Raw genomic sequence first — 25,563 nt, forward strand, 5'->3', positions numbered from 1 at the left:
TGACTAATAAGAACCTGCTGTATAAAAAATAACTAAAATAAAATTTATATGATAAAAAATAAAAATAAATTCTGAGTTACTTCTCTTTCTTTCCTTTTTTTTTTGGTGGGAAAATATACATAACACAAAACTTACCGTTTTAACCATTTGTAAATGTACAGTTCTGTGACATTTAGTACATTACATTGTTGTGCAACCACCATCTATTTCCAGAACTTTTTCATCTTTCCCAACTGAAATTATGTGCCTATTAAATAACTCCCCATCCACCTCCCCTCCCCACACCCCCATCCAGTGTTGGTTTTCATCCTTCAAGGAGCCCTGCTGCAGTCCGCACAGAGCTCTTTATACATCTCTCTGTCTGAAACACTCTTCTTCCCTTTGCCTAGTTAGCTACTACTCGTCTAATGTCACGTTCTCAGGGAAGCCTCCTTGAACCCCCAAGTCCAGACCAGAAGCTCCTGTAAATTCTTTCAAAACCCGTGCTCCTCTCGGAAGAGCACATAGCTCGGTTTGTATTTAAACACGAGCTGTGTATTGTGGGATGGGTGCTCTCACTCTGCTCTGCTAGCACAGTTTTTACTGTCAGGAGTTACTCGCTGTGTCCACAGTGCCCGGCATAGTGTCTGGTTCGCAGCAGGTGCTCAAAAATTGTTTAATGAATAAATGGATGAACACTCCTTCCCAATCTCCCTTCAGCCGGTCATCTGTCTGTGAGTACGTCCACCCTCAGACTGGGGTGTGTTCCTGGGGGTCGGACTTTGGCATCTCAGCCAGGCTGGCAGGTGGCTGTGCTCTTTGGTTTGCCTATCTCGGGCCTCCCGCCAAGCAGACAACTGAACCCACGCCCCGGGCGTGTCGCGGCGTCACGCGGAACTTCCCTGCCTCCACGTCAGTCCGTTCGCTAACCCGGCAGGAACTGAGCTTAAACTGCAAAACTTCTCTCACCTCCGGACGTGGGAATTACAGGCTTGGAACTCAAATCCCCGCGGGTGAGAGCCAACAGATGTGAGGAAAGTTGGGAGGCGCGCCCCACACACGCCCCATCTAAATTTGGGTCGCAGTCCTTTAAGAACCGCTTCATTCAAGACTCCGCCGGGACCAGGCAGTGTGGGCGCACCAGGATTGGTAGGTTCGGGTGTGGGTGTTGCTCAGCAGCAGCGAATGAGGGCGTGGGGTGGTGGTTCAAGACTCGCGCATGCGCGCCGCCGGTGACCTGGGCCAGGTTCGCCGGGTGGGCTAAGGTTGCGGAGAAGGCTGAGGGTGGCGCGGCGGCGCGGCGGGAGGGCGCCGACTCCCGGAGGCCGCTGTCGGGGCGAGGTGAGGGCTGGCGGGCGGAGGCGGGCGCTGCGGTCCGTTAGTCAAGAGCTGGCGGCGTCGGGTGTGGCGCAGGGCGGGCCTGGAGGTGGAGGGCCGTCCCTCCCCCCCGGGCCCGCCCAGCCCTCAGGCCCGGCTTAGCTCTCCAGGGCTTCGTCTGGCGTCCCGAAGTCTTCTGCCCCCTCTTTTCTGCCGCCGGCTGCTCTCCTGACAACAGGACGATCCGAGGTGCGCGCCTGCCAGGAACCCTCAGCGGCCGACGCGGGTAGAGCGCTGCCCCCAGTGGGAGGAGACGGGGTGTGTCCAAATGATAGAGGGGATGATTGTTTCCTTAATTATCCACGAAACTCAGGTAGAGTGTTTTAATAGCAAACTTCCCTTCGCGTGCCAATATTATAAGACTTGGTTTACCAAATACTGGGTGCGCTAGACCAGCTTTTCTGAATATCAGATGTTCAGAGGTACTGTGTATTTGTGTCTGTTACAGTATTACATCTAGACTTCAGAGCCAGAAGGATTAAGCACCCCGGTGCTTAATTAGGTTTGTAGACATCAAAGCCACAAAAGAATATTCCCAGTGGTTAAAAGTAACTGGTGAAATTTGTGACACGGTCAGAAAAGTAATAAAGCTCAGACGGTGGATAGGGTAAATCTTCATTAAATTTTACAAAGAAGGGAATTAATTCTGATAGAGATAATTTTAGTAAAATAAAAATGTAAATAATTGAAAGTGCATTAATATTGCTAAACAGAATTAAATTGACATCACAGTTTGCTCTGGAAAATACATTTTAGACAATGTTGTTATAGCTCTAAGAGTTTGTGTTTACAACACAGAGGACATCTTGGGGTCCCAAAGCTTTTTATTCTTAAAAGGAGCCTCAGAGATCCACCGCATCCAAAGATGACCAATGCTCAGAGAGGAAAACCAACTTATCCAAAGTAATACAATGAGTAAGGAGAAGTTGTAACTAGTGTAATCCTAGGCCTTGGCTGCTTTTATTAACAGGTCTCTGATTAGTTCTAAGTATCAGTGCTCCAGGGGAAGGAATTGTTTTCGGGAAATAGAGTAGCTGTAATCCCAAAGATTGGATTTAGAGAAGCAGAGTGTAGTGGAAAGATCATAGGCTTTCCAGTATTTTGAGTAAGGAGGTTTTGGATGGAATACTGGCTCTACCACTTAAGCCTTGGAGCTACAGTTTTCCCTTCTGTCCAGTGTAGATTATGCCTACCCCATAGATGGTTATGAGCATTAAATAACATTATCAGTGTAAAAGTTCCTAGCACAGTGCCTGGCATATAATATTAGTTGCTATCAAATTCAGCCCCCCACTCTTCTTAGCTCCTAACAAGTGACAGACTTGACCTCTACCCTCTCCCTACCCCATCCCCAAGCAATGCGGAACCAAGGCACTTTCTTGAACTACAAATGAGGTAACCAGTTCTCAAGTCCTGTGACTGAAGGTGAATTCAGTAAGGGTGATATAACTCTATTTTGTCTTCTGTATTTTTTAAAAATTTATTTAAAATTTATTTTATTTTTGGCTGCATTGGGTTTTCATTGCTGCGTGCGCGGGCTTTCTCTAGTTGCGGCGAGAGGGGGCTACTCTTTGTTGCAGTGCGCAGGCTTCTCATTGCGGGGGCTTCTCTTGTTGCGGAGCACAGGCTCTAGGCACACAGGCTCGGTAGTTGTGGCTCACGGGCTCTAGAGCGCAGGCTCAGTAGTTGCGGTGCACGGGCTTAGTTGCTCCGCGACGTGTGGGATCTTCCCGGACCAGGACTCGAACCCGTGTCCCCTGCATTGGCAGGTGGATTCTTAACTACTGCACCACTAGGGAAGCCCCTGTCTTCTGTATTTTGGATTTGAGGCGTGGGTAATGCCTTTTGGTGAATGCTTGTGTTTGAATATTTGTGTGCCAAGTGAAACTTGTTTTGCTTGTTTAAATTACTATTTTGCAAGGCCTGGTCATTTAATGCTGTTTGTCTCTCCCCCTTTCTTTCTGTCTCTCTTTTGGAGGGAGGAGAAGTGTATGTGGCAGGGGTTTGAGAGAGGGTTAAGATACAGGGACGAAAAGAAACCAGTTGGAACAAGGGGGCCCTCCAGCTAAAAAGCACAGTCTTTTGCTGGTAGAATATGGATAATCTCTGACATGAGCAGTTTATAAATAGATGCTGAGAAAAGGATTTAGGAAATGGCAGAGACAGACTAAAATATAATTTTGATAAAACCTAATAGTAACTAGAGTGCTATATTTGATTACTATTTCAGTTTCTATTTTTTAAAACTTCATTTATGTAAACCTCTTTTTTCCTCTCCAAGTAGAGATTTATCGTGGAAAAATTTTTATTAGTTTTAAAACTTAACTTTTTTTAATAAGTTTTATTAGTTTAAAAGTTTTTATATTGGGCTTCCCTGGTGGCGCAGTGGTTGAAAGTCCGCCTGCCGATGCGGGGGGCGCGGGTTCGTGCCCCGGTCTGGGAGGATCCCACGTGCCGCGGAGCGGCTGGGCTCGTGAGCCATGGCCTCTGAGCCTGCGCGTCCGGGAGGCCACGGCGGTGAGAGGCCCGCGTACCGCAATAACAACAACAACAACAAAAAAGTTTTTATTGAGGGCTTCCTAATATGTGCCAGACGTAGTGCCAGGTTACAGGGTCTGCTGGCCTGTAGAAGGAGCTAGTAAGACAGATTTGTATGTCGGGGTGAGCACTCTTAGGCTGCCTTTGTCCTTGTGTAATTGATAATATTTTTTCTGTAACTGTGACATGATTTTCCAGATTTATGCCACTGCTTTCCTGTTTTAAACTGAATACTGATTATCTGCAAGTGGCTTTTATTTTAATGAATTCAGAGATTATAGTACCTACCAGTTTAGAAATGTCATGTAGGAATGGAGCTGCTCCCTATAAAACATGCCCTTCAACATTCATGCATAAATCATCAGAATTACAGTTAATTAGCATAAAAGATTATTGTTCTACTAGTAGAGATTTTTTTAAATGACATTTAAATGTAAAAAGCAAGTATGAGCATACTTCAAGTGATATAAAAACCTTAAGGTAATACTTTTTTTTTCTGTTTTTACTTTAAAGTAATTATACTGACAGGAAATTGCAGAGATAGTACAGAGTATGATTGATAGACTGTATGATAATTGCAAGCTTAGTTTTAAAATAAAGTATTTTCCAGAGTGACTGTACCATTTTACAGTCCTACCAGTAACGTGTGAGAGATCCAGTTCTCACACATTATGTGCACATCAAATGCTGTGCATGCTTGCCAGCATTTGATATTATCACTTAAAAAATTTTTACCTGTGCCAATAAGTATGTAGTATTATCTCATTGTGATCTTAAGTTGCATTTCCCTTAATAGCTAGTGATGCTAAACATCTTTTCATGTTCTTATTTGCCATTTCTGTATCCTTTGGTGAAATGTCTGTTCATGTAGTTTGTCCATTTTCTAACTGAATTATTTGTTTTATAACTGTTGAGTTTTGAGAGTTCTTTAAAAATTCTAGATATCTAGAGTCCTTTATTAGGTATGTGGTTTAAAAATATTTTTTTCCCAGTCTCTGGCTTTTCTTTTCATCCTCTTCACATGGACTTTTGCAGTGCAAAAGTTTTTAATTTTGATTAAATCCAATTTACTGTTTTTCTTTTATGGGTTATGCTTTTGGTGTCGTACATAAGAACTCTTCCCCTAAGTCCTGAAGATTTTCTCCTATGTTTTCTTCCACTTTTATAGTTTTACTTTTTACATTTAAATTTATGATATATTTTGATTAGCATCAAAATAATGAGAGGTGTGAGATTAGGTCAAGATTCTCTTTTTTTCTTTCCTTCCTTCCTCCCTCCCTCCTTCCCTCCCTCCCTTCCTATAGATATATTCATTGCTCCAGCACCATTTGTTGAAAAGACTATCCTTCCTCCATTTAATTGCTTTTGCACCATTGTCAGAAATCATTTGGCTGTTCTTGTGTAGGTCTGTTTCTGGGTTCTGTATTCTGTTTCATTGATCTGTGTGTCTGTCCCCCTGCCAGTACTGCACAATCTTGATTACTGTAGCTATACAGTAAATCGTGAAATAGGATAGTGAGGTACAGTCCACTTTATTCTTTTTCAGAATTGTTTTAGCTATTTTAGCTTGTTTGCCCTTCCATATAAATTTTAGAATAATCTTATCTGTATCTACAAGCTATCTTGCTGATATTTTTACAGGAATTATATTGAACCTGTATATCACTTTGGGGGGAGAATTGATATCTTTACTATGTTGAGTCTTCCAATTAATAACATGATATATTTCCTTATTTATTTAGGACTGCTTTGATTTCTTTCAGCAATGTTTTGTAGTTTTCAGCATACAAGTTCTATACATGTTTTGTTAGATTAACACCTAAGTATTGCATTAAAGAAAGTATAGCTTTGGGCTTCCCTGGTGGCGCAGTGGTTGGGAGTCCGCCTGCTGATGCAGGGGACACGGGTTCGTGCCCCGGTCCGGGAGGATCCCACATGCCGCGGAGCGGCTGGGCCCGTGAGCCATGGCCGCTGGGCCTGCGCGTCCGGAAGCCTGTGCTCCGCAACGGGAAAGGCCACAGCAGTGGCCTCCGCAAAAAAAAAAAAAAAAAAAAAAAAAGTATAGCTTTATTGAGATCATTTTTTTGGATGATTGTCAGTGGTATTTTATTTTTAATTTTGGTTTCTATATGTTTATTGCTGGTACGTAGAAAAAGAATTGATTTTGTATATCGGTCTTATATTCTGCAACCTTGCTGAGCTCATTCATTTTAGGAGTTCTTTTTTAGTAGGCTCTTTGGCATTTTCCATGTAGACAATTGTGCCATCTGCAGATAGGAGTAGTTTTATTTCTTCCTTTTCTATCTCCTGAGACTTTTCACATTTTTACCCTTCAATGGAAAGTGTGGGGAGTTGGGACAAATGGGCTGAGTATGGTCTGTTGCTTGGTAGACTGATTTTTCTTTTTGCCATCTCTTATTTTTATACCACTGCCGTTTCTTCATGTATAAAATGGGAATAATTATCCATTCATCCATTACAGATGGAAAAGCTATAAAATATAGCTTTATTGAGATCATTTTTTGGATTTTAAATGGTATTTTACTTTTAATTTTGTATTGGAGACAGTCCTTGGTGTGGATTTGAATCTGGGGAGATCAGAGGAGTGTAGATATAGGCGAAGAGTGCACAGAGGCACAAAGGTGAAGAGAGTAGTGTACATCCTGGGGCTCCTGTTTCCTATAGCTCGTGGTAATTGAGATGCCAAATTACATCCCTAGTGTTCTTTGGGAGAAAAGTCCACCAGTGCCCATACCTGTTAATATCCTATCCAGGTAGAGGATCTGACAACAGGATCTGTGAAACAGGATGTGTAGGTCCATAGGAAGATGCATCAAAGCTGTACTAGCCTCCTCACTAATCCCTGGTTGCAGGGCTGCCACATGCAGAGGTGCAATTTATGCCCTGTATGAGCACCTGCAGAGTTAATAGATGGGGGCTGACACCCACCTGCCAGCAGAGCTGGTCCAGGGTTGTTTCTACCCCGAGAAGCACCTTGTTCTAATTTGCCACAGGTGCCATGAGGCCTCAGAATCTGTCTCCTTTTGTTGCTTAATGGTGGTCACATATCATGGCTCAAAATTTAGTATCTTATTTGCTAAGTGACTTCCTTTAGCCATCTGTAGGAACTCTCATCATTTTGAACACTGGCTCTGTGTCAGATGTGCAGAAATTCAGTAGGTCATACTATCCTCTCTGTTTTATTTTTGCCTTCTGCTTTCCTTGCTGCCAGCTTTAGGTTAAATGCTCAGAAGCCCTCCACTTCAGGTGAGGATATGGCAAGTAAACTGCTCAGCACCTACCTCGCTGGATGACCTGAAATGCCCAGGTCCCTGGACCCCACCCCTGCTGCATCAGTGTCAGGCTCTTCCTGGCCCTTTGGGACCATCTTGCTGCCTTTGTCCTGCTCCCCACTGTCGCTGCTGTTGCTCCTGAGCCGTTCTGGTCTCTGTTCCCTCATCCCAGTTGGTTTAATTCTGCAAATGGAGAGATTCATTAGAGAGAAGGAAAAGGAGGATTACAAGTGAAGAAGAGACAGGGAGGCTAATGGAGGGAGGACAATTGGGAGTGACATAGCAGTAGAGGGCAGGGAAATAAAAATAAAAGCCACATTCATATTTGTGGTGGGGGTGAGGGTGAAACAACCCAGAGTGAACATTTCAAGGGCGGTGGTGTCCCTGGCTCATCACCCGGCCCTCAGTAACAAGGTGACCTTCCTTCCTCAGGTGTCCTCATGACTTCTCTTGTGGACCATGTCCATGATCCTTTTTGCCTGTGTGGTTAGGGTGAGGGATGGACTGCCCCTCTCGGCCTCCACTGACTTTTACCACAGCCAAGATTTTCTGGAATGCAGGAGACGGCTCAAGACTTTAGCCTTGCGACTGGCCCAGTATCCAGGTCGAGGTTCTGCAGAAGGACTTGACTTCAGTATCCAGTAAGCAAGCATGTTCACTGCTCAAGAACATCTTAACCACGTGCAGAGGTGACATTATGCTGATGACGCTGTGTGTTAAAAGCAGGTCTCACATCAGACAGCAGTCCAAGGTTGTGTGTATTTACAATAGAATCAAAGGGACTCAAGCACTGTTGCCCCAACTCCCACCTTTCTTTCCTTCTTTTTTTTTTTTTGTAATTAGTTTTTATTGGAGTATAGTTGCTTTACAATGTTCTGTTAGTTTCTGCCGTATGGCAAAGTGAATCAGCTGGCAGAGCGGCCGTGAGCATCGGCAGGCCCTGGTTACCCAGTCTTCATGCCTTTAGTTTGGTAGTTTTTTCTGCATTAGGTGCAGGGGTGGAAAAAAGGTGAGTCGAAAGGAGATACTAGATTAAAATGTCAGGAAAGGAAAAGGACGAGAGTGAGGAAGCCAAGAAAATCAGAGAAAAGACTTAGAGTTCCTGCCTTCAGTTTTTGCTTTTTTAATTTTTTCACTTTTTAAACATTTTAAAGTAAAAAATGTTTATATGACAGGAGCAGGGGAGTAAAAATGAGCGTAAGTAGGTCCCTCTTCTCAAGGAACTCCAGGTCTAATAAGGGGACAAGAGAAATATATAACTGAATATTACACAGTGGGGCAAATGCTCCAGTGGGAGTAGGAATCAAGTGGTTACAATAATCATGGTAATAAGAGCTAATATGATTGTTTTCCATGGGCCAGGTACTACTCTAAGTGCTGTATGGGCTTATGAGGTAGATAATGGTATTATACCTGTTTTACAGAGGAGGAAACTAAGGTTAAACAGCTTCTCTAAGGTTAGACTGGTAGTAAATGGTAGAGCCAGGATTTGAATGGAGGCAACCAGGCACCAAGGTCTGCTCCTCATGTGTTATGTCATTTCTTATTCTAGGGGTTAGAGTAAAAACCCGTTCTACGGAGGGATGGGGCAAGGCAGGTTTCGAAATCTCAAAATGGCTTGTTATAGATTTTACACCATTGTTTTCCAGAATTTAGGCCTTCACTTACCAAGTTCTTTTTGTTCCCCTTGAATAGTAAATTTTTGATTGACCTGAGAAGGTGGCATCGTTTCAGGGGAACTCAGTCTCAGAATTAGGAAAACAAAAGGAAAAGTCCAGGCCTAATTCCAGGCTTGGTGGTACTGTCAGGCGAGAAGGGTCGTGGCCCAAGGAGGGATCCAGATGGTAGGCATATGAAGCTGTCACCCTGTGGTATGGGCTCTGGGTGCTCAGGGGCAAAAGCTGAGCTGCATCTGCCCACATCTACAGCTCCTCTCTCTGGGTGCCTGAAACCACCTTCCTCGGTGGTCCCTTCCTCATTATGCTGTGATTATCTAACAGTCTATGCGAACTTTGTGCTGTACCTCCAATAGGAAACCTTTTCTCTGTTCAAACAAACAAACAAAAAACCTGTCACTTCAAATGAAGTTCTGGGCACTTCAGTCATTTTTTGAAAAGTAGAATGTAAAACGTTCTACTCATTTGTATTTTGACTTAAATATTCACCATTATTTTCGCAGAGGAAACTAAGGCTTTTGTTCCTTACAGGTGAGCGGTCCCATAGCTTAGTTAATAATAAATAAGTTAGAGTGACCACACATTGTCAGTGGCAAATGCCACTATACATTTTAGAGGAAGTATAAGAAAGGCACGGTCCCCGGCAGGTCTAGCTGAAGAGATGCAACAGACAGCTCCAGGACTATTCAAGGCCCAGCAGATCCAGAGTTGAGGCAACGTGGCGTCTGGGTGTGGGATGCGAGTACATGGGTCTGTTCCCTGGTAACGCAGATGACGCTCTTTTGTTCCAGCTTTTCTTCTTCGAGGGATGTAGCCTGCATGGCTATCTGCTCCCGCCAGTGTCCAGCAGCCATGGCCTTCTGCTTCCTGGAGACCCTGTGGTGGGAATTCACAGCTTCCTATGACACCACCTGCATTGGCCTAGCCTCCAGGCCATACGCCTTTCTCGAATTTGGTTCGTAACCCTCGTTCGTATTGATTGTTCTCTCTCGCGGCATTGTATGTGTAGAATTTCCAGTTTGGATTTGGCTTTGACCGTCAGGGAAAACCACTGGAGGTGCTGTAACGTGTCACTGGAGAGCAGCCTTATACCATGAGATTTCACAGCAGTGGAAGGGGCCTGCAAGCTTGGAGGTTGAACCCTCTGGCTTTTCATCTCTCCAGAGCCTGGGGCAGGGTGGAAGAATGGCGAAACCTGTATCTTATTCTGGAGCAGGCGTCAGCAAACTGTGGGCCAAGGGTCTGTTTTTTGTAAATAAAGTGGAACATAGCCATGCTTATTCTATTACTAACCGGTTGTCTGTGGCTGCTTTTGCCCTTCCCTAGCAGAGGTGAGCTGTTGTGGTGGACCATCTAGGGCCCATAAGCCTAAAACATTGACTCTCTGGCACTCTGAGAACACTGCCAACCCCTGCTCTAGAGCAGCGCTGCTCAAGGGTGGTACCCGTTCTTCCAGCATGAGGGACGTACAGAGAGTGAGAATAAGAGTTTAGAAATTCTTACAGTAATTTGGCACTCCTGCGATATTTTCAGTTGTATTTTATCAAAGTATCTGTCTGCAACCATTTGGAAATAAGAAAAAACTGGTCCTTCATGCGGAGGTTTGAGGAGCACAGCTCTGCAAGAGCATACTCCTTTTCTAGGCCCTGCCAGAGAGGCCATGTGGAGGCTCAGGGCTTTGGAACACAGCAGGGTAATTATAGCGTATGCTATCAGTGTCTGTCAGCCGTGATTCAAGTCATTTTGAGATCCTGGAGAGGAGGAGTAGAGGTGGGAGTTGGGGGACATTCTCTGGTCTCAGTGTAAATCGCCATGGTCCCTGTGATGCTCTTGAACGAGGGGCTGGCAGCATTTGGTACTCAGGGTCAGGTGCAGGGCTGGCACCTGGAAGGGTTGCCACTTATGCTTCTGGCAGCTACTGCTCACATCCCCTCATGTGGTCTCTGGCTGGCCCATCAGTGATGGGGCCAGCACCCCCTTTTGGTGCTGGGGAGCTCCCTGATACTCGGGCCCCAGTCTGGTAGCCCTGTGACATAGACCATGAGTTCTGCCTGAGTCTCCCTGTGAGGATTGGTCCAGCTGCCGCTCTCAGCCCCACTTCTTCTTCTGAAGGGCGTGCTGTCCCCAGTCGGACCACAGCTGCAGCATCCCTTGGCTCTTATTTGATGGGCAGCTGGTAGACCTGTGTTCTTCTCTCCCCTCATCTCTGCATGCGCCTTCCTTCCAAAGCGGTGGGCTTGGTCTCACAGGAGACCCTTCCCTGCATCACGTTTATTCATTACTGAGTGCGAGTAGAATATAAGTAAAAGTATGTGGATATTAGAATTATACATGATTTTTTAGAATTATACATGATTTTGCTTTGCCAATATGTATGAAACTTCACTTCAAATACTTATTAAAACTTGGTAATGGTTAACACTAATGTAAATAAAGGAATTAAAACCAGTACCTTTCAGATATATAATCCTAGTTTGCACAACATACTCACAATGATTTGTAATTTTTTTTCACACGCCTTTTCTTGGGATAATCAGGTCAAAAATGACTGTCCCCGTTTTTCTATCTTAGAAATATTCTATGAATGGCCCAGGATTGTACGAGGAGTCGCGGCTGAGCTAAGACTCAAGCCTCTGTCCCCTGACTCCCTTGCCACTGAGGTTCCGATGGACAGACTGTCACGTTTTAATTATCCTGCTTTGAAGAGATTGATGAGACCAGTCCTGATACGTACTAATCATTTGACCTTCATGTAGAAGAGTGTAGTTGACACTCTTCAGAGTCTGGCTGACTTACTAGCTTGCTTAGAAGTGTAAACTTCATTGTGTACGTATTGTCTTATAACATCCATTGTAATGAAGACACTGAGCTTGGGTCGCTCTCTTTTCGCAGACAGCGTCATTCAGAAAGTGAAGTGGCATTTTAACTGTGTAAGTTCCACCCAGATGGAGAGCAGCTTAGAAAAGATTCAGGAGGAACTCAAGTTCCAGCCTCCAGTGGTTCTCACTCTGGAGGACACAGATGTGGCTAACGGGGTGATGAACGGTCACCCACAGATGCACTTGGAGCCTGGTAAGTGGCCTGCTGCTCTCTGACGTTGATAAAGGTGAGGTGAGATTGTGTATTTCAAATGCACAGTGACTGTTTTAGTAGGAAGTAGGAAGGTGTTTGGGTGGGGGGCAGTGTATAAAATACCTGGGGAGAAACATGGGCTGATCTTGTTCCAGGTGGCTGTTACAAAAAACTCAACTGTTGTGACCAGTGAGTCGATCTGAAGAGAGGCAACTCTTTTGACGAAATTCAGGAGAAGAGTGACTTGGCAGGTTGTTTTCTTAACCAGGGTGAAATCTGCACATTTAAATGGTGTAAAGGAGATTTTCACTCTCTTTTGCTGGAAGTCACGTATTGAACTGTACAGATTTGTACATTCTCTCTCTCTCTCTCTCTCTCTCTCTCTCTCCTTTTTTCCTTTGACAGTGAGTCCTTATCTCATCATTTAGTGAAACATTGGGAATCTCCACTGAGAAACCCCCGCTCCTTGATGGAGGGAGTGGAGGGCTGTGGGGTTGAGAGTGGGCAGGGGCCAGAGCCAGGGCTTCTAGACCTCTCACTCTCTGCTTCTCTGGGGGACCCGGGAACATCCCTCTAACCCTTTGGATTTCCGAGTCCTTATCTGAGGAATGAGGTGTTAATGAACGTGCTCACAGTGCCCTGGCGTCCGAGACTTAGTCTGGCATTAACACCAGTAGCCGCTCAATGCCTAGCACATAGCAAAGCATGCTTTTTTGCATTCCTTGTTTACAGTTACACACAATTAAACCAATCTTTAATTAAAGTGGATATTTACATTCTAAGAATTCTGTAACGGTGTAAAAGCTGCATCCTTCCCTGGAAGACAGAACCATCTGCATTATAACAGTCTAATTACTTTGTTTTAACAGTTTTATACTAAATTCATTGCTTGAATTTTGAAAGTGGTGTATTAAAAATGTTCACAGTTTTGGCTTAACTTTGTGTTTCGATTTGATCTGTTTCAACCAGTAAATTCCTGGATTGGCTCTTATGCCATTCGATAAGTTGTTGTAATTTATATTGGGATTGAACTTAACTTTTGTGGAAGGAAGACTGGGTAATCAGACCCCAAGCTTCTCCTTTGCCGTGTCTGTAGACAGGGTAACTTTGTGATGTATGTTTTGTCTTATAAACACTTAGACAAGAGGAGAAAATCCAGAAAGTGTCAACTTGCCTGTCTTTCTAGGATGTTTTACTCTGGTTTGACTCCCCCTATTGTTCCAAGGCTAGAACCTTTACAGGTAGCATGCTCTGTTCTAACAGAAACTTTGAATTGCTCAGTGGAAACTCTAACACACTAATAGTAGGCGTCAGTTGGGTTGTGGCTAGATATCTGTGTGTGTGTATGCGTATGTGGGAAATGTAAGGACAAGAAAGGATGATCTAAAAGGAGCATAGCAAGGGAATGGGTGGGACACTATTTAATTGAGTGAACCAGAATCCGTTTCAGCAGTTATCTTTAAAGAGAGAATGATCATTTGTCCTAATTAGAGTTCCAGAAACAGCTTGTAGCTGAAATAATCAATGTTTCCCTCCTCTTCCCAATAATTTTGGAATTAAAAAAATTGCATTTGCTGTGAATTGCTCCAGAAGCACACATGACACTGAATGTTGTGCTTGTCAGAAAAAGAATGGAACATTTTACAAGCTGAGGGTTGAGCTGTGTAACAGAAATGCTTCAGGATTTGACAACCAATTTACAGCTAAAGCCATAAACTGCTTTAAATCAGGATTTCTCAACCTTAGCCCTATTGACATTTTGTACTGGAAGTTCTTTGTTGTGAGGGCTGTCTTGTGCATTGTAGGATGTCTAGAAACATTCATGGCCTCCACCCACGACAGATGCCAGTAGCAACCTGTCCCCAGTGGGGACAACCCAAAATGTCTCTAGACATTGATTGAGGGGCCATATCGTCTCTGGTTGGGAACCGCTGTTTTAAATAGAAAGGAAATGAAGCACTTGAAAAATCTGTGCTTGCTCAGAGAAGTGGCCTCTTTCTGGAAGAAATTCACCTTGGATTCCCAGATCCATTCTGTCCTTCATTTCTTGCCTTTTCCCCCTCTAACTACAGCTGCTTTTTAAATTAATATGTTTGCAGTTGTGTGTTTAACATAATAAACCTTTTCATTAGCAGAAGTCTAGTTAATGTCTTTATTTTTCCTTCATATGGAAATTATTTTCACTAGACACTTCTCGTTTTTCATTGTGAAGCTCCTAATTTCCGAATGGAACCTGTGACAGCCCTGGGCATCCTCTCTCTTATTCTCAACATCATGTGCGCTGCTCTGAACCTCATTCGTGGAATTCACCTCGCAGAACATTCTTTACAGGTAACCTTTTATATACATTTTAAATCAAAAGACACATGATGGAAGAAACGGATGGGGATACATATTATTTATAAGGCTATTATGTACTACATTTTAAAATTTGAAGTAAAATTTTTACTTCTCGTTTCATTCTTTGTCGTAAGTTGAACAAATATGAAACTTGCTCTTTTGTATCTGTTTTCCTAAGACGCCAGAGGGCCCTGCTGGGATACTGGTGAGAAATGGAAAACTTGCTTCAAGGACATCAGGCCACCCCATGGCCCTGGGGACTCCAGGAGTCACTGCGGGGGCTGGCTTGTTCATCCAGGGCAGAAGTTTGATGCTCAGACTTTAACGTTCAGGCCCTCTTTTCCCCTGGGGAGAGTGGCCTCATAGTCTGATTGATATCATTCAGATACCAGCTTCCTGGTGTCTTTGTCAAAAGAACTGTGTCACCGCGAAGTTGATTCGCCAGCCTGCTCATCTCAAAGCACGTTTCTACTTCAGTGCTTTTTAAATATTATTTTTTAATTTTGAAGTATTTCCAACACTTTAAGAAAAAGTATGGAACCACTATGAACATGAACAGATAGATGTTGCTATTAAAAACAGAGCCGTAACGCTCGCACCGAGGCACGTGGTGGCTAAAGTCTGAAGCGCAGCTTAGACTGAATCTCAGGTGGCTTATGGGGACCAAAGCGTTTGGGGAACAGCAGCAGGCCTGGGCCGTGAGTGGTGGCTGGCTGTTTCCTCACCCCGTCTTTGGCCAATGTGTGGTGTGGTTCCCACTCCTATTGTTTATGACGACTCATAAGCAGATGCTTACCGAGTGTCTGTATGCACTAGAACAGGTGTTCGTTGGTCAAGACATAGTCCCTGAGTTGGGGCACATAGCAGAGTGTGACAGCATCGCTAAGGAGGTGGCAGTACCGGGGGGTGGGAGGAGTTGGGGAAAGCTTAGCACTTACAGATGAGTTGGATTTTGAGAGGTGGCAGGGCTGGGGGTGGGGGCATTCCAGGTTGAGGGCTCAGCACACATGCATGGGGACTGGAGGGCGCTTGGTGGGTCCAGGCCATTCGGAAGGATTTCATGTCACCCCCGGTGCGATGCGTGAACGGGGGCTTATTTCTCACCCAGCCGGGGATTTTGTACTGTCAACCATACCAGACCCAATGCGGAGTGAAGCACTTCACGTCATAATGTTTCGTGTCCTCTAAATATTCCTTTCCTTGTGTTCCTCATATCTATCTTAGGTTGCACATGAAGAAATTGGAAATATTCTGGCTTTTCTTATTCCTTTTGTAGCCTGCATTTTCCAGGTGGGTGAAACGTTGATGTTTTAGTGAGTGGGTTAAACCCATGGCCTTATTTTGTTCTGTTGGAACCATCAGCAAGTTTCTAGATCCTGCTTTTGTTCCACCAAGGCCTTGGTTCAAATGATGGATACAGTACCAGCCCTTAGTGGAAGGACCCTCCACCCATCCTGCCCAATCCTCTCATTTTACAGAGAAAAGACCTTTGGGCTCAGAAAGGGAAAGCCACTTGCCCTAGGCCTCAGGGCCTTTGACAGTGCAGGACAGAAACCAGGAATTTGAACTGGGCTCCCAAGAAGCGAGGGGTGAGACTGCAGTGGGGATTGGGTTGGGCCTGACCAGTATGAGGCAGGGTCCTGCCTCGTGCTTATTGTCGGGGCGTCCAAGTACAGAAATGTCCTTCTGCAGAAGTGACACCTATGTATATGTGTTTCTTTCTTTTTTTTTTTTTTGTAAGCAGATATTCATTTTTATTTATTTATTTATTTATTTATGGCTGTGTTGGGTCTTCGTTTCTGTGTGAGGGCTTTCTCCAGTTGCGGCAAGCGGGGGCCTCTCAATATCGTGGCCTCTCTTGTTGCGGAGCACAGACTCCAGAAGCGCAGGCTCAGTAGTTGTGGCTCACAGGCCTAGTTGCTCCGCGGCATGTGGAATCTTCCCAGACCAGGGCTCGAACCCGTGTCCCCTGCATCGGCAGGCAGATTCTCAACCACTGCGCCACCAGGGAAGCCCCCGTATATGTGTTTCTCTTCAAACACAGGACTAGGTTAAAAAATTTGTTGTTTTTAATAGTAATACCATCTGAGTCAAATCTGTCCTTAGGAAATGAAACAAAAATTATAACACTAACTAGAGCCCTTTGATTATTAGTCATTTTCAAATAAGCTGTGTACTTAAGGAGTCGGGTGAAAAGGAGCTTTTGAATCCCCTATAGGCAGAGTTAATTCTAGTAAAAACCTGACTCTCTTTCGTCATCCTCCACACGGACTAGGATTTTAGTACCTTTTCTGCATGATTAAGCTTCTTCTTCTTCTTCTTCTTTTTTTTTTTTAATGAAAAGTTCTGTTCTCAGGGCACTTCCTCTCTCTCCTGAATACATCCTAGATGGCCTGTTTTTAAGAATTACCTGATTGTGCAAAAAGAAATTTTCATCCCAAGATTGAAAATGCACTCATTTTTTTAGAAAACAAGTCTCTAAGACCTTGGGTGTTGCCAGGAGAAGTTTCCTGGAGCCTGCATTTCAGGGCTGCAGGTATCTTACAGTTCCACCTTCATCCCCTCAACTGCAGTCTTACTTGGATAGCTCTTTCGATGGGGAGCTCTCTCCCTCCCCGCCTGAGCTTTTGTCAGATTGTTCTGTGTTTTGAGAATGTGTCTTTTTAAAAAAACAAAAAACAAAAAACCCAACATTGAACCAAAACATGATTTCCACCTTTTGCAGAACAAGAATGGCCTCTTTCTGTGTGATAGCCCTACAGGAAGTATCAGTCACTCTCCCTGCTATAAGACCTTTCCCTGAGTCGGATATGCTTTTTTTTTTTTTTTCTCTCTTTTTTTTTTTTTAGGCTGTGCCACTTGGCCTGTGGGATCTTAGTTCCCCGACCAGGGATCAAACCCGTGCACCCTGCAGTGGAAGCATGGAGTCTTAACCACTGGACCGCCAGGGAAGTCCTCAGAGATGCTTTTGAAGACATAACAAGGAGGCTGTCTAGGGAACAGTGGTCCCCTATGCAGTTGTAACTCAGGAAACGCTAAAATAGTAAAAGCACAGCTTCTCTCAGCAGCTTTCTCACCTGTTATGACCCCCCTGAAGGAAAATTCATCTGGAGGCCTGTCGATCTTGTTAGGGTGTTCTGGCCTGGCTGTCTACCCCTGACCTGCATCTCTTCTTTCTCTGCAGCACAGCCCGGGCATTTCTGTCTGTGTTTCTTGAATTCTTTCAAGAGTGCTATGTTCTAGTTCCTCCTGTGATGTCTTTTTCACTTTTCTTACCTCTTCCAAATCCCCACTTTCATCCAGTGATTAACAGCAGCTGATCCAGTGAGTCCAAGCTCCATTGTAACGAATTCAGTTTAATAAGCTAATGTGTATGAAGTGACACTGCGTGGCAGGTACGATAAGCGAATCTTGTGTCTGACCTTGGCCATTTCATTATCTCTGATGGGACTTCCTCTTCTGGTGTCATTTCAGTGTTACTTGTACCTGTTCTACAGTCCAGCCAGGACCATGAAGGTGGTGCTGATGCTGCTCTTTATTTGCCTGGGCAACATGTACCTGCATGGGCTGAGGAACCTCTGGCAAATCCTATTCCACATAGGAGTGGCTTTCCTGTCTTCATATCAGATACTGACGAGGCAGCTTCAGGAGAAGCAGTCTGACTGTGGAGTGTGAGGATGACATCACGGGATGAACGGATCCTTTGATTTTCTTGTGAGGGTCATCGGTGTTCCCCTGTTTGCTTCTCGACTTCACCTTAAGTTTCCACCCTTGAAGTTCCTTTCAACCAAAGCGGATTGATCCCGGGAGCTGAGATTTTTCATAGGTGCAGTTGAAAGCATAAGATTGCTTGACATCCAGTCCCAGGTTTGTGCCAAGGGTTACTGCAGAATCTCCAGTTCAGCACGATTACTTCGGACGGCAGAATCTGGGGGCTTATTCAGAAATAGCATTATTGGAAGACCAAAATGGAATCATTTTGGTCTTTTAAATTGAGTGATGCAATAAACCACTAGATTCAATAACAGTAGTTTAAAGTAATTGGCAGTTGTCTCTGAGGAACCAGTTAAAAATCTGTATCAGCTTTTCAGTCTAAATGTGACTTGGTTAGGTTTTTTTTTTGAGGGCCAGTAGAGGGTGAATTAAAAACTTTAAAAAGTGGTTTATAACTATAAGATGGATAAATTTTGTTTACATTTTTTGATAACTTAGGTCTGATATGATACCTTTAGAATATTTAAATATATTTTAGATATAAGTTGAACATGGCTTCCCTTAGGGTAAGGACAAACTTAAGCTGAGAAAGTGGTTAAGAAAGCTGAATTCATTAAATTTATATATAACCTTTTATGGTAGTGGGAATGTAGGGATACAGAAATGTTTTGTATTTATTTGCAGGGTATATCTGAATATTTTTAAAATTGAGTAACCAGTGCTACCGGATCATTAACTTATAAGCATGAGCAGAAATGAGAATATCAGGATTCCTTGCAGTTGGCCACAAACTAGAGTAGGCGAGTCACATATTCATACGGTGGCACTTTGCAGTCCCAGGTGGGAGAGGCTGCTGTCATCAGCCTTTTAGGTGGCAGCCGAATACCTGTCACTTGAATCGTGTCATTTGATACTTGACCCTGTGTACTTGTTCTCAGAAGATCTCCCAAATCAATTACTCCTCCGCACCTTTCCCAATCATCTTAATTAGATTAAGGGCCTCATTTTTTTATGAACAAGAGTTAAGTGTGTGTTAACTTTTTTAGAGCTTTATAGCATATAAAGCTTTATAATTAACCCAGTGCTCTGAAAAGTTACTTTTCTTTCTCTCATTGTCAAAATATTGACTGATTATAGTTTTCCAAAATTTAGATCTGAATATGATCCCTGAGGTCTCTAGAAATTTCAGACTGGGTTGCCCAGTACCATTCAGGAGGCCGTTTTGGAAGTTTGCCCTTTAGATTGTTCTTCATAGACGTCCGGAATCTGAATAGCTCCACCACAATTGCATAGAATACTTTGGGTTGAATTATGTGATCTTGATAAATTAAAAAATCCTATTTTGGTAGTTTTTAATAGTCAAAAACTGTTGCAAGAGTTATTGAGCAGATGGGGAAAGCAAGGATGTCATTTTAGGGAATTCAGTCGTACTTGGTCATTACTGGTAGTGAATTGTTATTGAGCTACCTTAGTGTCACTTAAAAGTCCATGTGACTACGAACTGTGTCGGGAAAATGTTGCCATGGTAATTTTATTTTCTTATAATAGAATTTCCTATTCTTAATCAAACAAAGTATCTGGATATGAAAGTTATGCTGGCAACATCCTCAGATGTAAACTTCAGAGTTGTCTCTCCACTGATTTTGCATCTGCATAATTTTCTGGATAGCCAGCAGGTGAATTTTCAGGCTTTCCGGGACATAATTTTGAACAGATGGTGAAATAGGATGGGAAGCTAAGGAGGGGAGACAAATCTTTTTATATTAGAAGCACACACACAAAGCTTTAAACGTCGATTAGAACAACTTACCCAATGTATTGTTTTCTTTTTGAGCCCGTGTGCTATTGGTGTTGCCATGTAGCCCTGTACCCCAGATGGTCTGGGGTCTGAGCCTGTGATCCACATTCAGCAAGTAGTGAAGAACATTCCTTGCAGAGGAGACCCTCCTGGTGAATGCCTCCTGCCCTAGTGGAGAGGTTATTCACACCTGGTTGAATGTGGTCTGAATCCGTTAACATCTATATGGGGTTTGAGATTTACTTTTGCAAACAAAAGGGAAAAGATGCAGTCGACAAACGCTGCAAAGTAATGACCACATAAACATTCTTTAACTGAAATCCAGCTAAGAGCAGTCTCAGTTCACTGGTGGTTGAAGCTAATGATAGGAAAGGCGTTCTGGAGGTTTTAGCCAGGGGAGATCCCAGGCTCAGGGGTTGACTTGGTTCAGGCCTGGAGTTTTGTAGCCCTGTGTCATCCTTGATGCTAGAAAGTTGACCCCCACGTTACCCTCGCTCCGCCACACACCTTTGTTTTAGCTGTTCTAGCACCTTGATTTTCTCAGACGTTAACCGATCTCACAGGGCTGGATCCTGGGATAGATGAAATAATGTTGGAAAAACCTTAAAAGTGCCTTCGGGTGTCAGACGTGGCAAGATCTCGAGCATCAGTGTGTGAGGTGTCCCATATGCTGTATCTGGGCGGGGATGTGGCTCAATGCTCTCTGGCAGGGGCCAAGTCCAAGGGTTCCCATTCCGCAAGTGTGCTAGTGTGGGAACCACGTAGACACTGCTTTTCTTTCCCCAGGCTAGCCTGACTGTGACGAGGACCATGCCTGGGTTTCCTGTCCTGCGGGGGGACAGTCAGGGGTATATTTGGGTGGGATTTCCTCTCGGTACTAGAAGCCTCACTGCCCTCAGCGGGAGGAAGGTGACCATAGGCTCCTGGTTTTGCTTCTCCAGCTGACACCCCTTTTATCTGTGAATCAAGGTCCAATGTTTTAAAGCTCTTCAAGGGGTAGGAAAAAAGGGTATTGGAAGGAGAGCTGAAATTAGAACGTTTAGCATCATTGCTACCAACCCCCCCTTGAGCTCCCTGTTCTTCTCCTAGGTGCCCCTGTTCAGGTCTCCCCTGCCTCTTTTCACTTCTGCCCCCCACATTCCAGTCCTGGGGACCGAGGCTGAAACTGGAATCTCTGGAGGGGCGGGGAAGCCACCTTTCATCGTAACGGATAGGGTGGGTTCAGGAGCTTCAGAGAGGGCACAGATGGCCCCAAAGCCCAGCCCTCTTCCCTGTGCACCCGCAGGCACACAGCAAGGCTGGCTGTTTGGGGCTCAGGAAGCAGGGCTAGACGAGAAGCGGAGCTGGGGGCTGGCTGGCTGCTGGAAGACAGCAGCTGCCCTTGGCACATGGGGGCTGCACGCCACACCTTCATCCAGGGCTGCCGTCTGTTGTTCCTTGAAGGAGTTGGCTGCTCATAACATGAAGGACAGGTGGCCCTCAGAAAACAGTGCAGTGCAGGTGAGGACCGGCGGGGAGGGAGGGTTTACGGTGACCAGATGGGCGCACAGACCCCTGCCCCGACGTCGCTCACATTCCAAGTGATTCTACACAGAATCCTGCCCAGGCACAGGGAAACCCTATCTGTGCACTGTGAGCGTTAATAATGGTGGAAGAAGAGAGAGTAGATGTGCCCCGGAGAGCTGAGGTGGGAAGGAGCGCCCCGTCAGCTGGCCCGAGGCCTGGAGGTCGGCGTGGTGCTCCCACTTGGTCTGGCCCTGCAGTGGTCGAGTCACAGCCCGCTGGCCGGGCATTCTCTGGAAAACGGTGGTAACGTCGGCCGGCTCCCCTGGCGAGCTGTCAGGAGGGTAGAAGCAGTAGTGGAGGGGATGCTGGGTGAATCCATTGTTCATGTGCAGGAGGAGAAAGGCTTTGAGTTGGTTCACCCAGCATGCGGAGGTTCTGCAGGCTTCAGGCAGCGCAGCTCAGCACAGCTGTGTCTTCTGGCCTTTACAAAAAAAGACCTCATGCTTTCATTCCAGACAGGTAGCAGCCTCTCTTCCTCCCCCTGGACCTGCCTCCTGCCTTCCAGGCACGGAGCCTTTGGTTCCAGTGGCATTGGGTCCTCCAGGATCCAGGGAGGTTGGTTCTGTTGGTTGCACCAAACCTCATGGCCTGTCTGACCCAAACGAGGAGAGCTGATTCTCCCTTCTGGGAGCAGTGATGTCAAACTTCTGTTGCTGGGGAAACGTCATTGGCAGAGAACCTGTGGAAAAAGACTTGTCAGTAAAATCTGGGAATGGCCGGATATGGAAACATCTGCCCATGTGTACCGATGGCAGAGCTGTTGCCCACAAGCGCCTTTCATTTAGGGTAAAATTATCAGATCCAGTCTATTCCTCTGCCCTGTGCTTGGTACATATGACCTTCTTTAACCCTTATACTTACATGATCCTGGGTTGTTCCAGAAGTGTTATTTAATGAATGATTCATGTAATGTGCCCCCAGGATTCCATTTTGTTTAGTGGACTTTTTTACTAAGAGCATTAAAGATTGAGGCTGATATAGCCAGAGAAAACCATTTCCTTCATGTATTCATTTTGAATGCTTGCCGCCTGTGTTATACAAGCTTCTTACTGTTTTCATGTAATAACAAAGATCTATTTTGAGTAAACGATGAGTGCGTTTTAACAAACTTTCACACGGTAGTAAAGCCTAAACTTGTGTTAATGTTGGTAACAAATGTCGTATAGCCGTTTATATACTATGTATATATAAATTAAACGAGGTGGCCTCAGAGGTGGGAGGAGAGTAAATCTAAGGTGCTTATCAACTTGTGTGTCTGTATTTGTGTGAAAAATCCTGAGTTATGGGTCCATTTTCCTAGATGAGGTGATGTGGGCCTGGCATAATGGAGGGGGGTGTGTTGAGGAGAAGTGAAATTCAGGTCCTCTTGTCCAGTGAGGTCTAGACAGGTGCAAGGGCTCAAATAGTCTTCAGCACTAATCCCCAGACTCTGGAATGCAATCATGGGTCCAGGAAAGACCTTGGAAAAACCAAAATAGCAATTGCCGCACTGCCCTGGGGGCTGGAGGGGGCTGCCTTCCATGCAGGCTCTGCTTCTGCCCAGCCCTTTCCCTGCTCTGGGCTCTGAGCTCCAGTCTGTATGTACTCTGAGGGTGATGTCGTTTTCATTTCCCAGGACGAGCTCTGTCAGGAAATGGCCACCAGGGGGCACATCATCAGGTTCCCAGCTCAGGGGACTGCGCTGTTTTGCAGGATCGTTCCTTTAGCAGCTGATGAAATTCCCAGAAGGGAAACAAATGCACCAGCCTCTCCTGACGGCACTGAGTTCTGGGATTCGGGCGTTGGCAGACCCTTTAGATACCACTGGGTTCACCCCCCTTGTTGCTCAGGTGAGGAAGTTGAGGTCTGTCCTAGGTAGCCAATGACAGTGTAGCCCAGAGCTCTGTCCTCTGAGCTGAGACCAAGGTGCCATCAGCGCACTTGGCAGCACCCACAAAGAATACAAAGGGATCTTGGCCCATGAAGGATGCCCTTTCTGTGCCAGGAAGGCTGGGTGCCGGGAAGGCTGATGAATTGCCTTCCTTTTTCTTGGACTCTAACCCCCTGTGGGGTCAGGTAGCAGAAGTGATGCCTGACAGCTGCCCGGCATCCTTGGGCAGTGCCAGCGGAGGAGTGAAGGGGCTCAGAGAGAAGGGGCCCACCTGAGTGCGCCTGGCTCTGCTGAGTCAGCTCTAAGACATCCCCGGATCGAATGTGCAGGGCAAAAACTATTAAGTTCACTGAAGAGCACGACGGAGAGTATCTGTGACCTGGGGTGAAAAAGTACTCCTTAAACAAAACGTCATAGGCACGACCCTTAAGGCAAAATGGTTGATGAATCTGATGACATACAAATAAGGATTTCATGGGCAAAGTGAAAAGAATGAGAGAAGATATTTACAATGTCTGAAACCAGTAAGGGATTAATATACAAGCAATTCCTTAAATCAGCAAGAAAGATGAGCAGCTTCAATAGAAAAATGAGCAATTTGCAGAAGAGAAAACCCAGAAAGCTCATAAGCATGTGAAGATGTTTAAAATCATTAGAAATACAGAGAAATACATATTAAAATAACCATAAGACATCACCTTACGCCTGTGAGTTTGGCAAATTTAGAAACCTGGATGGGACCAAGTATTGGAGCAGTGTGGGGATCTAGGACTTCGTGTGCAGCAAATCTGAAGAGCAGTGCTACTGTTATGAGCTGAACTGTGTTCTCCCCAAATTCATATGTCCAAGTCCTAACCCCCGGTACCTCAAAACGTGACTGTATGTGGAGATAGGGTCTTTAAAGAGGTAATTAAGGTTAAAAAAAATCAGAGGTCATGTGGGTGGGCCCAAATCCAGTATGACTGCTGTCTTATAAGAAGAGATTAGGACACAGACCCATACAGAGGGGAGACCATAGGAAAGTACAGGGAGGAGGTGGCCGTCTGCAAGCCAAGAAGAAACCAGCCCCACTGACACCTTGATCTCCAACTGCTAGCCTTCAGAAATGTGAGAAAATAAATTTCTGTTCTTTCATCCACCCAGCCTGTGGTACTTTGTTCTGGTGGCCCTAGCAAACTAATATAGCTGCCTACTGAAATTTAGTGTACACACACCTTATGATGTGGAGACTTCACTTCTGGTTCTATGTCCCTGGGAACTTCTTACACAGATCCTTAAGGGGTCACGTATGAAGAGAAGTGTTTACTGAAGCATCATGTGTGTTGGCAGAAAGCAATCTGTGTGTCTACCGTGGACAGATGAAGCGTGTAGGCTCACCATGGAGCAGCAGGCAGGAGGCAGAAGTACCAGATTAGTTGTAGTCACGTGGATGCATCTTCAAAACATAGAACTAAAAAAAAAAAATAATAGAACTGAGTGAAAAATAATATTTATACGATTAGAAACATGTGCACAAAATGATCTAATATTTCCTAAGAACGTACTCCAAAGGATACATGTCAAATTCATTTGCATGGTTGCCTACGAGGGGCCAGGAGTTTGCGAGTTACATATAGAGATAATAAGGAATTTTTTTTTAAAAAAGAAGGGCTGGCTAAAGTCAGCAGTCAGGTCTGAGAGCCCTGGGAGAACCAGGGGGCCCGCATTGCCCCTGGAGAGCTTTCCCCGGGTGCCCAGCCCTGACTGGACTTGACGAGGCCGACGGGGCCTGCCCCTGGGGGCCCCCAAAGCCCCACGAGCTGCCAGAGTGTTTCGGCCTCCAGAGCTTCTTCAGTGGGCGACCAGGGTGGGGGGAGCTCGAGCCGAGTGCAGGGGCTGTAATGGGCAGAGAGGGTTTCTGGGACCCATGGGGGCAGGGGCGGAGGGGAGAAAGCAGGGAGGAGGGTGCTCCGGAGAGGGAATGCAGGCGGGTGGGAGCTGACTCTGGCCACCGGGACTCTCTCCTTCTCAGATTCAGGCCGTCTGACCAGTAGTTTCCTGATGGAAACTTTCTCCCACATGAGGCACTCAGCTGAAAGGCTCTCATGTGGACAAAAAGCACACAACTGCTGGGGGACAGAGGTGCACCCGAGGCAAGATTTTCCTCCCACCCCAGAAATAGCCTGTTCTGGCCACGGAGCCAGCAGTGTGAGCCCGCGGAAGTGAAGCAGGAGGGACCGGGGGCTGGGAGGCGTGAAGGTGACCAGGACCGTGACTGCCCTGAGGGGTGGTTCCAGACACATTTTCTGAGGCCGCAGGGATGAGAGCAAGGGCCATAAACAAGGAACACAGGGCCAGAGT

General features: G+C 45.3%; 1 protein-coding gene across 6 annotated transcripts; it reads left to right on the forward strand.

Annotated features, from left to right (window-relative positions):
* The first annotated feature begins 720 nt into the window (after positions 1-720).
* Positions 721-22,705, forward strand: SEC22C (SEC22 homolog C, vesicle trafficking protein). 6 transcript variants are annotated; one of them, XM_060022271.1, is made up of 7 exons: positions 721-1,128; positions 7,620-7,828; positions 9,655-9,818; positions 11,756-11,935; positions 14,148-14,266; positions 15,500-15,565; positions 17,750-22,705. In XM_060022271.1, the coding sequence occupies exons 2-7, from the start codon at positions 7,647-7,649 to the stop codon at positions 17,948-17,950; spliced, it is 912 nt and encodes a 303-aa protein (XP_059878254.1). In that variant the 5' UTR covers positions 721-1,128; positions 7,620-7,646; the 3' UTR covers positions 17,951-22,705. The 6 variants fall into 6 exon arrangements, with proteins under 6 accessions (XP_059878254.1, XP_059878257.1, XP_059878252.1 ...); XM_060022269.1 differs by lacking the exon at positions 721-1,128 and adding an exon at positions 1,144-1,320 and having other exon boundaries at positions 17,750-22,704; XM_060022270.1 differs by lacking the exon at positions 721-1,128 and adding an exon at positions 1,341-1,582.
* Positions 22,706-25,563: the final 2,858 nt, after the last annotated feature.

This window comes from Delphinus delphis, chromosome 10, assembly GCF_949987515.2.
Source record: "Delphinus delphis chromosome 10, mDelDel1.2, whole genome shotgun sequence".
NCBI lineage: Eukaryota > Metazoa > Chordata > Mammalia > Artiodactyla > Delphinidae > Delphinus > Delphinus delphis.